Source organism: Egretta garzetta, unplaced genomic scaffold (genome assembly GCF_000687185.1).
Source record: "Egretta garzetta isolate BGI_Z169 unplaced genomic scaffold, ASM68718v1 scaffold202, whole genome shotgun sequence".
NCBI classification, from domain to species: domain Eukaryota; kingdom Metazoa; phylum Chordata; class Aves; order Pelecaniformes; family Ardeidae; genus Egretta; species Egretta garzetta.
Genome location: NW_009258891.1, coordinates 294231 through 307966, shown reverse-complemented (window position 1 = coordinate 307966; position 13736 = coordinate 294231). Strand labels below are relative to the sequence as shown.

Genomic DNA, 13736 nt, shown 5'->3' with positions numbered 1-13736 from the left:
CGGCATGCTCAGGTCCTGTCCCACGGTGGGGTCTCAGCATCACCAGTGACACCACCAACCCCACCAACCCCAGGCTAAAAACCACACCAGTGCAAGCAGTTTGGGGTGGGAAGGGAGAGGGAAAAATCTAGCTGGCACAAACAGAGATTAAAAAGCTCTCGTGTTCTCGGAGGGATGTCAGCTGTTGCAAGAGGTTTCACTTTGAGCTGAGCAGAGCATTTGATTCAACCTAAGCCTCAACGTTTTGCTTCAGTTTGAAGGGCTTTTTCTTTGTTTAACTTCAAAATTAAAGTGAAAGAGAATTTCACGCTGTAAAACAGCTCTCAGCCCCCAGTCGAAATTTGGTTTGTTAATGCTCAATCAAATCCTTCTCAGCTTCTTCTGAAACCCTTTTCCTTTTTAAGTTCTTCTCAACAACACTGTGAAACTGGTGTGAATTCATGAAGCGTTTCTGCATTTGCATTTTTAACCCCAAAAAATCCCAGCTGCAAAACGTCGCTTAATCCCGGCACCACTTGGCGACTGAAAGAGCAACTGGGAGCAATGGGAGAGTGCTCCTAGGCTAACCCAGGTGTTTGGTTTTCCTTTTCCAAGGGAAAATGAACTCACCTGCATCCTAGGAGCTTCACAGCAGGTTTCCTTTCCCCTCCGACACAGTCGTAAGGACGATTGCTGTTTCTGAGGAGCCCATCGTGTCCCAAAGGATGGTGCAGCTTTGCAGCTCTGCTCTGGCATCGTGCTGTGCGCAGCTCTTCCTTGCTGGCTGTCACCTCCCTGGAGGGAGCGGTGACTGGAGCAGGGACTGGTGGCCCCTGCCACATCTCCTGCTGCGCCCCATCTCTCTCAGCTGGGATTCGGGGCTTGGGGATGCCCTGTAAGAAGCTCGCTGGGGCCCCACATGCTGACTGGGGCAGATCTTACTCTTTCCTTTGGAAGGAGATTTTGGATGATGCCAGGTCCTGAGGCCATGGCAGAGGCTGGCTTGGGGACAGGGGACCCATCCTGGCCTGCTGTGGCTTTGTGGTGAGTTTTAGCCTGATGGAATGCTCCAAGGTGGGTGCTCTGCTGGGTTGCATCAAGGGGATGGTGGGGACGGAAGCATGCTGGTGGCCTTGACTGGGATGCTTTAAATGCCATCGAGCACCTCTGGAGCTGTAGAGCAGTTTCTTGTGTCATTGGACATCAAACCAAATGGACAAATATTGGGATGCTGTGTTCTCCCTTGCCCAGAGCACTTAGGGAAGCCAGGAATAGAATCACAGAATTGTTTAGGTTGGAAAAGCCCTTTGAGCTCATCAAGCCCAACCGTTCCCCTACCCCTGCCATCCCACCACTAAACCCAGTCCGTAAGCACCTCATCTGCCCGGCTTTTGAATACCTCCATGATCACCTCCCAGCCTGGCTGTGCTTCTCCACCAATTTCTCAATGTTCCCCTTGGTGCCCCCATCTCTCACTGCTTGGGTTTGGATGGGAAATGCTCTGTGCTGGAGGTCCTGGCAGCGGGGCCGGGACGCTGGCTCCGTCTCCATCCCATGCTCCCTGCTCACGGCTGTGCCCTGATTTCTGCAGGAGTTTGCAACGCTGACGCGGGAGCTCAGTGCGTGCCGGGAGCAGCTCCTGGAGAGGGAAGAGGAGATCTCGGAGCTGAAAGCCGAGCGCAATAACACCCGGGTAAGCATATAAAACCTGCTGTCTGGCTTTCGGTCCTCAGAAACGTGGGACACTGCAGGCTGCTGGGCCGATATCGGCATCGCCAGCCCCCAGGGTGCTGAGACCCTCATGCTTGCCCTCTTGCAGCTCTTGCTGGAGCACCTGGAGTGCCTGGTGTCGAGGCATGAGCGGTCCCTGAGGATGACCGTGGTCAAGCGTCAGGCCCAGTCGCCGTCCGGGGTTTCCAGTGAGGTGGAGGTGCTCAAGGCACTCAAGTCACTCTTTGAGCATCACAAGGCGCTAGATGAAAAGGTGAGACAGGCTGCTGGGACCTCTCCCAGCTCACTCCGTGAGTGTCCCCTGCTCAGAGCTGACCTTCTCCCAACCCTCCTTCTCCCTCCTGCTGGATGCCATTTTTTGTTGTTAAGCTGCGTGGTGACACGGAGTCCCTCAATAGGAAGGTCTTGGATATCCAAAAGCTGCAGCACCCTCGTTTTAGGAGCTGGTGGGGCTATTGAGTGGATGCTGTGGGTCTGAGGCTGTTGGGGACGGGGAACTTGCTTCCCCAGGTCACTCACATGGTGGTGGTGAGTGCTGGCATTTGGCACCCTGGTTCAGTCTTTGTGTTAGAACTCTGATGGTTCCTCCTGATTCATTTGCCTCAAGCATCTCCTTGCTCTGCTAAAAAAAATGTCTTCAAGCTGTCCTGGCCCTAGGTCTGTCAGCTTGGCCCAGGCTGTTCCTCTCCCAGCATGCTTTTGCTCTCCTAGGCAATGGGCTGGAGCATCCCTGAGCCCGTGCCCTGGCTGTGAATCCACCTGAGCCTTGCTGTCAGCCAGAGGAAAGGGGCTAGGAGCTTGCCTAGATCTCAGGCACCCTCATGACAGATAAATAATGGCCTTTCCCATTATCTTACATGACTGCAGGTCAGGGAACGCTTGCGAGCAGCCTTAGAGCGAGTGGCAACCTTGGAGGAGCAGCTGGTGGATGCCCATCGGCAGGTAAGAGGGCAGCCTACCCTGGGCCCTCGCTGGGGCACCCGCTGGGCTGGGACTGCTCTGTGTCACATTTGTGAATTCACGCTGAGTTTGCTGAAATACAATCCTCAAATGATGGTGCAGATCAGAGAAATGGCGTTTGGGCATTTTTAATAGACGGCTTTTATTCTAAAATTGCTGTTTACATGAAGGATTGTCTGTATTTAAAGAAACCTTGTAAGTGTCTTGGAAACATTTGCCTTGCAGGCAAGGCTTCCTCTGTTTTGCTGTCTGGTGTTCATTTCATTGACAAAAGCAACCTGAACTTGAATCATTTCAGGGGGCTGAGAATGATTTGGGGTTTCCCCTGCCTGAGCAGAGACCCAAACCTTGCTTCTCCGAACACGTCATCTTGCATCCCCCACCTCCTTCCTTGCTCAGGCCCTGGCATGGGGACTGTCCCCAACATCTAACCCGTCTCATCTTGGAGAGATGGTAACCCTGGTTTCCTTCCTGAAGTTTGTGCCCAGCCACCACTGCCAAAAGGAAAGAGCCATCCTTATAGCCTCTGCCTGGTCGTTGCTCTTATTTCAAGCTCCCAGGATGTGTCTCACGGTGCTTCCCCAGGCTCAGTGGGGAGGCATCCAGTGCCTGGCTTTCGTCACCTTGCCAGGGACCTTTCCCCATCCTCCCCCAGCAGAGCAGGGTGTGATGTTGGTGTTCGTCCCCTGCTCCTGCTGGCTACGTCTGCACCAGGTTTGGAGTCTGTCTGCCTGCAAACGAGTGAAATGAGCTGGGGGGGAGTCCTGGGGTGCAGGTCTCAGGTCCCCGAGGGCTCACCAGGAAAACCTCACTGCTGGAGCTCAGGCCTGTAGCAAGCACCGCTGTGTTCATGCAAGACATGGCTTCATCCTCCATCAGTGCTGAGCCTTCACAGCGTCTCTGCCCTCCCCTCTCTGCCTCACCCTATCCATCCCATTTCCCCCCAGCCGTAGGCACTAGCTGAATATGATGGTGGAGGAAGCCAGCAGGAAGCTAGTTGCTGACCTGGGTGCACCAGGGGCTGGCCTCACCCGTGGCCAGACCAGCTGGTCTCATCTGCTTTCTCTCATTAATTAAGCCCTGTTGTCATGCAGGTGGCAGCTCTGCAGCAAGGCACCACGCGGGAGGCCCCGGTGGGTGAGCGAGATGAGAGGGAACCCAAGGAGCCAGCGCAGAAGCTTCCCTGGAAGGTGAGAGCCCCAAAAGCCCTGCTCTGACCATGCTCACATTGTTTCTCCAATCCCCTTGTCACTGGCTCCAGGGTGCTAAAACTTTTTTCCCTCTTCCCTGGGTCCAGCCCCCTGGGAAATGCCCTTTCTGGTGGATACAGGCCATTTCTGAATGGAGGGGAATTTGTGCTCCCACTCAGATGCTCCTAGGGGCTCTGCTTCCCAGAGACGATCTGGGAAGCCCTCAGCATCCCTATTCCATCGTGCCTGTGAGAAGCCATATCCTTGGCTAACGAAGACTGCTGATGGGGGTCCCAGAGCCCCACGTCTCCCCTCCCCACCACCTCACTGGGTCCCTGCAGGGCCATGTTTCCCCATTGCATAGCCACAGGCAATGCCAGCCCATGCTTTGGGGCAGCCCGGCATCCACCTCCCTCTCTGCTGCCTTGCAGCGGCTCTCCAATGGCTCCGTCCACCCAGACGATGAGGCAGGGCGGGTGGTGGAGCTGCAGGAGCTCCTGGAGAAGCAGAATTTCGAAGTGGTCCAGGCCAAGGAGCGCATCTCTGCGTTGGCTGCCAGCGTCGCCGAGCTGGAGGAGGATCTGGGCACCGCCAGGAAGGATCTGATTAAATCGGAGGAGATGAGCAGCAAGTACCAGAGGGACCTCCGAGAGGTTAGAGACTCCCCTCTTGCACTGCCAAGCCTGTTGCAGTTGCAGAGGCATTCACAGCAGCTTCCACATGCTCTGGGCTGGGAAGGGATTTTAATCCCTATTGTATGCAGGGTGAAGGCCAACATTCCCCAAAAAAGGCCACTGCCCTTGGGAGACTGTCCCCAAGTCCATCAGCAGGACTTGCCTGAGGTTATAAGCAGACACCAAGATACTCAGGTGTGCTGCAGACCCGGGGCAGTGAGTTGTGTCCGTGCTAGAAGGTTTTTCTGTGATTGCCTGACTCTCCCTTTATTGCTCTCCCACTCTGCTGTCCCTCATTCCTGTGCAGGGCAGGGTTTTCATTGCATGCTTGGACTTGGGTGTGTCCCAGGCTCACAGGAGCTGGGTGTCCCAGTGGTTCCCATATGAGTGGTCACAGATCAGGATGTGACAGCCCTACCACTTCCCCAGGCCCTGGCTCAGAAAGAGGACATGGAGGAGAGGATCACCACACTGGAGAAACGCTACCTGGCAGCCCAGAGAGAAGCCACCTCCATCCATGACCTCAACGACAAGCTGGAAAGCGAGTTGGCCAACAAGGAGTCCTTGCACCGCCAGGTACCAAAGCTTGGACCCAAAGGCTCCCACTACCCTGGGGACTTGGGAGGGAGAAGGAGGTGCTGGGGATGGGACAGGCAGGCAAGCCCCAGCACCAGGCACACATCCTGCTCTGTCCCACAGTGCGAGGAGAAAGCCCGGCACCTGCAGGAGCTGCTGGAGCTGGCGGAGCAGAAGCTGCAGCAAACGATGCGGAAGGCGGAGACGCTGCCCGAGGTGGAAGCGGAGCTGGCCCAGCGCATCGCCGCGCTCACCAAGGCAAGTGTGCAGGGTGATCAGGGACCAGAGCCAGAGCAGAGTGCAGGAACCAGAGGAAGAGGGCAGACCTGGCGACCCCCGTGCTGTGATGGTGTCCCTGGCAGTCCCAGGGCACCCTGCTCTCATTTCCAGCCTTTCAGCTTCGCTGCCCTCTGCCTCTCCTGCGGCTGCAGGGACAATGCATGGTTTTTAAAGCTCCTGATCTGTCCTGCATGTGCAGGGTTTGCTCCCTTCCCTCAGCTCCTTTCCCCAAGGCAGAGATGGCCCTTCGGTCTGAGTGGCCTTCAGCTTGTGCTGGGACCACTCTGGGATGAGGAGGAAGATGAAAGACCCAGACTGGATCTGGGAGGGTGTAGGCCTGGAGGGAGGTGTGGATGCAGCAAGCCCTGCCCCTCCCGGGTGCTGGAACGGGTGCCAAGTCACTCACAGAGCACCTCCATCCCCCATCACCTTGCTAGCAGGGCTGGTTTGGGCTCACAGCACACTGAACCATGGTGGGGATGCAGGCGGCAGGAGGGACCACTGCATCCCGGGGAAGGATGTGGATGCACGGACAGGGATGGAGAGGGGGAGGGAGGGATGCAGGAAGGCCTGCATGGTTTTGGGGAGCGGCATCCGAGAGCGCTGCTCTGCTTTTCCCAGGCAGAAGAGAGGCATGGGAGCATCGAGGAGCACCTCCGGCAGCTGGAGAGTCAGCTGGAGGAGAAAAACCAGGAGCTGGCCAGGGTAAGCACTGCTCAGCGTGGACAGGGGAGTCCTTGCGGGTCCTGATCCAGCCTTGGCTCCCCCCTTGCCCATGGGGGTTGGGTACCTGGGCACACCACAGAGGGCTGGCTTGCTGGTGTCTCTGAAGCAGGATGGGGAAAGGAGACTGGTTAATCCTTTCCCATCCAGGAACTCTTAAACTAAAGCCACCCAGGAGCTCATGAGATTCTCTGCTGTCATTTCCCAGGCATCCAAGTCTTGCTGTTGATGTGCTGCATCCACTCCTGTCCCAGCATCACCCCCTGGGCCAAGCTGGGACCCCAAATAGAGGGTGGAGGGGGAAGCTCCAGCTGCAATTCCCCCCAGCCTGGATCAGCAGCAGGGCAAGACCAATGGGTGCTGGGAGCAAAGGGTGTTGCCCCTCAGGAAGACAGGGAGGCCGAGCTGATGTGTCCCAGGAAGCACAATCCCTGCTGTGCTCCTTAGCCAGCGGCTGGGCTGCCCACCCAGGAGGTTGTGATGCCCATTTCTTGGGTCACCCAGGTGGTATTACAGCGTGTGCCCCTGGGGAAGCCCCTGGTTGTTTTGGCCTAGGGCAGAGATTTGGAGACACCTTTGAAAATCCAGAGGATTTGCCCCCATTGGGGTCTGGAATGTGCCCCCAGTGTGGCTTTTCTGGCAGATACATAGGTCAGACTTCCCTGAGGGTCAGGCAGGCAGGATCTCTTTGGATCCTGTCTTTTCTCCCTCATCATCCCTGGCTGGGAAATGGCAGAGATCAGCAGAGCCCCAGCAGAGGGTCTGATCTGTGCTGTAAGGGGTGAATTTGCCCCCAAAAGCTGGGCCTGGTAGATCAGCTCTAACACCACCAGTGGGCATGGGATGGCAGGAGGAGCAGATCCGCTGGATCTGATGTGACCGGTTGCTGTTTGCTGTGGCAGGCCCGCCAGCGGGAGAAAATGAATGAGGAGCACAACAAACGGCTCTCAGACACCGTGGACCGTCTGCTGAGTGAGTCCAATGAGCGGCTGCAGCTGCACCTGAAGGAGAGGATGGCAGCCTTGGAGGAGAAGGTACTGGCTGAGGGGCGGGGGGTCCTCTGGGGGGTTGGTGGGGGGTTGAGGGGTCTTCAGCCCCTCCGGCACAGAGCCTTGGCCAGCCACAGCCCAGGGGTTTGGCAGTACCTGTGGAGGGATGGAGAAATGCTCACATGCAGGATGCCAGCTGGGTGCTGGGGCTGGTGGGGGTGCAGGGAAGCGTGCTCTGCATCGTACCCTCGCCTCCAGCCAGCCCTCACCTGGGGAGACCCACTTCCCACCGCCTTTCACCTCTGACAGCAGCAGGATTTGTCCTGCTCCATTCCCTCGCTTCCCTGTGTCTCGTCTGGCGCAGCCATGACTGCAGCCTGTGCCCAGCTGTCGGAGCAAAACCTTACTGCATTTTGCAGGAGAAAATGCAGTGTTCATTCCCTCCCACCTGCCCATCCCCTCCACATGCTGCCTTGAAACCTTCCTGCCCTCCAAACCCGGACTGATTTGCCTTCTCTGAGCCAGGGCAGGGTCCATGAGCAGCCTTCCAGCTCCCACCCCGCTCCTCCTGGGGCACTGGGCTTTCCTTTGAGGAGCCAGCTGGAGCTGCTGCTGCCCCAGCATGATTGCAATTAGCTGGGAGAGCAGGTGGCTCAGAGCAAGGATTAACCTCGCAATGCCAACGGGAGGTCAGCCCTTGATAATTCACCTCTGATGGGGTTCCTGCAGGGACCAAGGCCCCCTAAGCAAGTCAGAGCACAGAGGGGTTGCATCCCCCAGCTGATCCCTCTAGGACCAGGTCTGTCTCCCTGCTGCTCTGTGCCTCCTGTCCCCAACCAGACCTGGTTGTGCCAGCATCCCCAGTTGTTCAGCAAATGTCTGAGTGGCTCTGGATAAAAAGCAGGACCCAACACATGGGGCTGAGTCCAAATTCCCACCCCAGCAAGCAACAGGGACCAGAGCAGTAGCAGCTTGCAAAGGGGCATTGTCTGCTCCCCAGCCTGCTGCAGCACCAGCTCACCCAGAGAGTTTCTCCAGGTCTTCCATGGGCAAAAATGATGCTATTTGGCTGCCAGTACCTGCCAAAAAAGAGCATGAGGTCAGGCTGTTGCAAATGCATCTTCTTTTCCCCTGCCTATTCCCTAGCTTAGATGTAGGGGACATTTTTGCCCTTGATACAGCTGCTCGAGGAGTTGATCTCCTCTCAGACACATTTCCTAATCTTCAAGCCCTGCCCATCAAATCTCTAATCACCGCTTGCCCTCCATGGCCGTGCCCCGGCCCCAGTGTGGGGCAAGAGTTGAGCTACAGCAGCCCCCCTTAAGGAGCAGGAGGGTTGCAGAGAAGACCGGTTCGCAGGCAGGTAGGTGAGGAACAGGTCAGGGAGCCGCTGCATCCCTCCTGCCCGGCGTCCGTCATACCATCCACGCAGCGATTCCATGCTGCCCATTCCCGGGAGGCCACGTGGCCGTTTTCTAAACGGTCTCTCTTTTTCTTTCCTGTTTTTGTTCCCTTTTCTTTTGTTTTGTTTTTCAAAGAACACATTGTTACAAGAGCTGGAAAATACCCAAAAGCAGATAGAGGAACACCAGCACGACAAGGTAAATGCTGCTGCAGGGAGCCTGCCCTAGTGACTGCGCTTCCTCACTCCTAATCCCCAGCTAGTGGCAGTCGTGCCTCTTAAAATACCCTAGTTTCGGAGGAGCTGGGATCCCAAAGCACCCAGCAGCAGGAGGCCACAAACTAACCCACGCAGTGGCTGGATGGAAGCTGCCACCCACCTCCCCGGAGACCCCCGGTTCAGTTCCCTAACAGGCACGTTCAGTCCCGTCTCCATATTTCTATCACGCTCATCCATCCCTGACCCCCCGCCGAGGACAACAGCGAAACCGGGGTGGCTTCGCCCGCGTGTCTAGAGGAGGGTTTACCCCAGCGCTCCTTGGTGCAGCCTGGCTGCGAGGGGCAGTGATGCTCGGGCAGCCACAGCCCCTTTGCCCCAGGGCTTTCTCGACCCCCTCACTCGAACTGGGAGGAAGATTTGCTCCATGCCCCCACCTTGCTGAAGGCCCCGTAGGTTTTCGCATTCGCCTGCTCTCAGATAAAGCATCTAGGTAGGGTCTGCAGCACGAATCCACGTTGGCCTGTGCTGGAAAGTTGGAGGATTGCAGCTTTTCGAAGCAACAAGAGCTTTTGGGATGTGCCCCATGTCTCATGCATGGTTGGGGGAATCAGGGGGCTGCTTTCCCCCTTGCCCAGGGCCTTCCTCTCCCAGATGCTCCCTGCCCACACGGTGAGGATGTGTGGGGACCACTCACACCTCCCAGCCACGGCTGCTCAGCTCCAGGCAGAGGCAAAGCTCGAAGACTCGCATGGTGCTGCCTGCATGTTGCCCACCCTGGTCCACCCTGTTTGCCCGCAGGATTGGATCCTGCTGTGCCTGGAGGATCCTGGCTCCCCTGCCTCCCTGCCCGCCCGAAGCCTCCCCCCTCGCCTCTCCCGCAGGACAGCACAGCCACTTAGCGCAGGCACGGGCTCCCGATGGGGCTGGGGCTGGCAGCAGGAGGGACGGGCCAGCATCAGATTTGGCTAGCGGGTCCCTCGCTGCCAGCCCTTTGCCACATGCAGTCTGGAGCAAAACCAGAGCATCCCAGTGGGACTGATTTTCCTTCATCTCTCAAACCAGCATTGCTTCGAGCACGCGCGTGTCTGTCTGTCTGGCCTGTGATCACTTCCTCCCTTCGCGGCATCACCCCAGCATCATCATTCACTGTCGCCTGCATGAGCTGTTTCTTTACCGATGTGTCAAAGGTGCTTTAAACCTGGGATGGGGCTTTTTAAAGGGAATATAAACCTGGAAATAGCTAAGGACGCGGATTGCCCCAAACCTGGCTGCTCTTCAGAGCAAAACCAACCCCTGCCTGTCTCTTGTCTTGCCCTGAACAGCGGCGGTTGTCTGACGAGATCGACAAACTGAGGCTGGAAGTCGATCAGCTCAAGACCAGAAGTGGGACATTTGTGGAGACCGTGCACGCAAGGTAAGGGCTGCCTGCCAAAATGCCGCCAGCCTGTGCACAGCCTGCTTGCATCCTGCACCCACGGCTTTGGGGGCATTTTTCTTGTAGTGTCTCAAAATGCTGTTGGCATCAGGCATTTCTGGTTTCACCAAGCCTCAGTGTAGAGCTGCAGGGTGGTTCATCGCAGCAGGATTGGCTCCAGCCATGCTGTCCCTACCATGGATTTGTCCTGGGGTGGGACACAGACTGCTGAGAATAGCCCAGGCCAACTGAGTAGCCCAAAATTTGCTCTTCTAAGGGCAAAAAAATCACGGGGCATCACTTCTTTTTCTGTGCAAAGGGCTTCAGGCTTAATTTTCTGTGGAGACTGTATGTTCACCGAAAGCCTTTCCACCTGTGGTATGCTGGGGATGGGCTGGTGGAGAAGGAGGAATCTCTTTTGAGGTGTTGTAGGCAAAGGAGGGTGAATCCCCCCCTTTTTCCCCCTCCTCTCTGCCATGGTCCTCCCATACCCTTTCATTTAAAGTCAGCTGGGAGATGGGGAGGTCCCAGCCCAGAGCACCAGGAGGAGAGGCGAGTCCATCGGGTCTCAGCTTCCAGCAGAATGAGAGCAGCCACCAGCAGGGAAAAGATGGAACAGAGCTGGTGTAACCAGCTTCAAATCTGTCAGCAGCTGTGGCAGAGATGTAAAAGGCCTGGAGGCCCCGTGTCTGTCAGGGAGAGAAGAAATGGGGAGAGCAAGGAAGGGCTTGTGAAGATGAAGGATAGCTGAGTGTCAGAGGAGTGTCTGGAGCATGAGTGGGACCTCTTTGTATGGGTCTGTAAGAACAGGATGGGCGATTTTTTTTTTTTTTTTAATTTCTTGGAGGAAAATTCAGCAGAAAGATTGAGTTACAGAGGCCAGAATAATCCCCCAGCTGAAATGTCAGCTTTTGTCTAAGGCGCCTTTATCTGTTTTTAGCTCGGGAGCAGCTTGTCAGGGGCTCCACAGCTTAAATCCCCTTGAAACTTGGGCTGTGCCTTCGTCTGCAAACACCAAGCTGACGCCAAGCCAAGCTGCTCGTGTTAGCGGTTTTGTCTGGGCTTGGTAGGATGCTGGGGTGGGGACCCCAGGTCTGTATCTGCACTGGAAGCCAGTCCTACCGTGGTGGAAAACCCTTGATCTGCTCTGGACAACTGCTTTTGTCATCTTAAATCAAAAAAACCTTCACGCTTCCTATGGCAATGCGTACAGGGAGCACTGACCCTGTGCTCTGGGAGGGTGCTTTGCTCAGCTGCGTGGTTGGGTCTTCAGGGCGAGGAGGAGCAACCAGGAAACATGGAGATAGGCAACGAGTACCACGAGCAGCAAAAAGTGGCCTTGTATCCAACAGCAGCTGCTGCGTTGCTCTGCCTGGCATGGGGACACCCGCTCCCAAGCACCAGCCCGAGCATGGAGGAGGAGGATGAAGAAGTCCCAGCTGGTTTCTGCTGGGAGATGCTAAACAGTGCTCATGCCCCTGCACCAGCAAGATCTGTTTCAAATGGGATTTTATTCATCAGGGTTTCTTTTTCATTAAAATGTTGAAAAAAACATAAAAAGAAGGAGAAAAGCTCCCTGGCTGGCCCCAGTTCCGTGGGGATGGAGAAGACAGGCACAAGGCATGCTGTACATTTTGGGGGGTGCAAGCTGTTCTCGAGAGGGAAGGACAGGAGGGGACTGTTCAGCCCACGGCTTCACCGCAGCCCCACCATGCGGGGTGGTTTTGGCCAGAACTGGCTGCATGCTTCAGTGGGTTCTGCAGCCACGGGGGAGGCAGCAGCAGGGTAGGGCCCAGGGCTGAGCTTCCTACAGTCTATGAGCACATCTCCAGGGCCAGCGCGCGGGAAACGGGGCGCCTTTTTGCAGAGCCTGGTTTTGCATCATTACATACAGAGCTGGGGTGGGCATCCCGGAGTGGCCTCGTCCTCCTCCTCTGTCCCGAGCTAGTCCAGGCTGCGAGGGGAGCAGCCTGGGGACGGGGGCATCCATGCACAGAGCAATGTCCGCAACAGGGCTCTTTCTCCCCAGGTCCCATATGGGCAGCGCCACGGACCTGCGCTTCCCACTGAGTGCTGTGGTCCATGCCCCCGCCGAGCCCTTCGGAACAGCCCCGGGCCTGCCGCGGGCGCAGAAGGGCCGATTCGCCGCTCGGCGAGAGGAGCCAGCCAAGGTAATCCATTTCAAACCATCATGGCATCAGTTGGGGTTGGGGCCTCCTCTTGCCTTGCACGCTGGTCTCACCCTTCCCTGATCTGGGGACGTGGGGCAATTTCCTTAACCTGGTGAGAGGATGAGGGTGACATAGTTGGAAGGGTTTCCCCACTGGGGATGTGTTGGGGTGTGACTGCCGTGTGGAGGCCACCAGTTTGGCTTTTGGAGACATGGGGGTGCCATGGGAGACCAATGGACCTTGTTCCCCCAGGACTGGGAGCAAGCCCAGGCAGGAAGCGTCCTGGCCACAGGGCCTCACGCCTTCGACAGTGATCCCGAGATCTCTGATGTGGATGAGGATGACCGCGAGACTCTCTTCAGCTCCATGGACGTGCTCTCCCCTGGTGGGCACTCGGACGCCCAGACATTGGCCATGATGCTCCAGGAGCAGCTGGATGCCATCAATGAAGAGATCAGGTAGTGACCATGGCCAAAACCCACCACTGCCTTGCTCTGAAACGGCTCCCAGGGGGCAACAAACTGCCAGGAGGTGGGAGGAGGCTCTGATGCCCTAAAATTGAGGTCTTGGCCCGGCTTCAGCCAGGGAAATGGCTCCAGAACATCCAGCCACAGGGCTTGGTCCTTCCAGGACCTGGCTCCCTGTCCCTCAGCTGCACCAGTGCTGGCTCACAGAATGGATCATTATTTAAAAAAAGTGTCCCCCAGGAATATTAAAAGAAATCGTGGCGTGTCTCAGCATTGGTTTATGTGGATCCCGATGGGTCTTGCTGCCATTCCTGGAGATCGGGTGCTTGAGTCACAGCACCCAAGATGCATTTCCCCAGGGTAGGGAGATCCCATGGCTGGGAGGTGTGAGATGACTCCCCAGAAAGGTGGGGAGCCAGGAGCCCTGAGCCCCACTGCTCCCCCAGGATGATCCAAGAGGAGAAGGAGTCCACCGAGCTCCGAGCGGAGGAGCTGGAGACCCGTGTCACAAGCGGCAGCATGGAAGGCCTCAACCTCACCCAGCTCTGCAAAAGGGCTTCCATCCCCACCTCGCTGACAGCCCTGTCCCTGGCCAGCTCATCCCCACCGCTCAGTGGCCGCTCCACCCCAAAGCTCTCCTCCCGCAGCGCTGCACAGGACCTCGACGTATGGGTGTGTGGGAGGGTGATGTGGAATGGGGTGCCCATTTTTGCTGTCTGCCAGCCTGGCACACCTGGCCCTGGGGCTCCTCTGCGCGGGGGTTCTCCATTAACTGCCCCCCTTTCTGTGTCTCTCTCGCTTTCCCCCTTGCAATCAGCCCAGCGACTTGAGGAAGCACCGGAGGAAACTGCTAGTGAGTGGCTCCCATCCCGTTGGGTTTTGTCCAAGCCCCTTTTCCAGCCTGCTCCTGGCTTTGTCCACACCAGGTCAGGGTGCAGCAGGCGCGGGATGGAGCTGGGGAC

At 57.0% G+C, this 13736-nt stretch overlaps 1 protein-coding gene across 1 annotated transcript in view; it reads left to right on the top strand.

Annotated features, from left to right (window-relative positions):
- Positions 1–13736, top strand: part of PPFIA4 (PTPRF interacting protein alpha 4) — a 33022-nt gene that overhangs the window by 6267 nt on the left and 13019 nt on the right. Inside the window, 15 exon segments of the mRNA XM_035889704.1 lie at positions 1502–1672; positions 1799–1963; positions 2578–2652; positions 3765–3860; positions 4292–4513; positions 4964–5110; positions 5234–5372; positions 6015–6094; positions 7015–7146; positions 8640–8702; positions 10045–10136; positions 12166–12307; positions 12560–12765; positions 13221–13458; positions 13592–13627. Coding sequence (XP_035745597.1) covers positions 1502–1672; positions 1799–1963; positions 2578–2652; positions 3765–3860; positions 4292–4513; positions 4964–5110; positions 5234–5372; positions 6015–6094; positions 7015–7146; positions 8640–8702; positions 10045–10136; positions 12166–12307; positions 12560–12765; positions 13221–13458; positions 13592–13627 — 2004 coding nt within the window.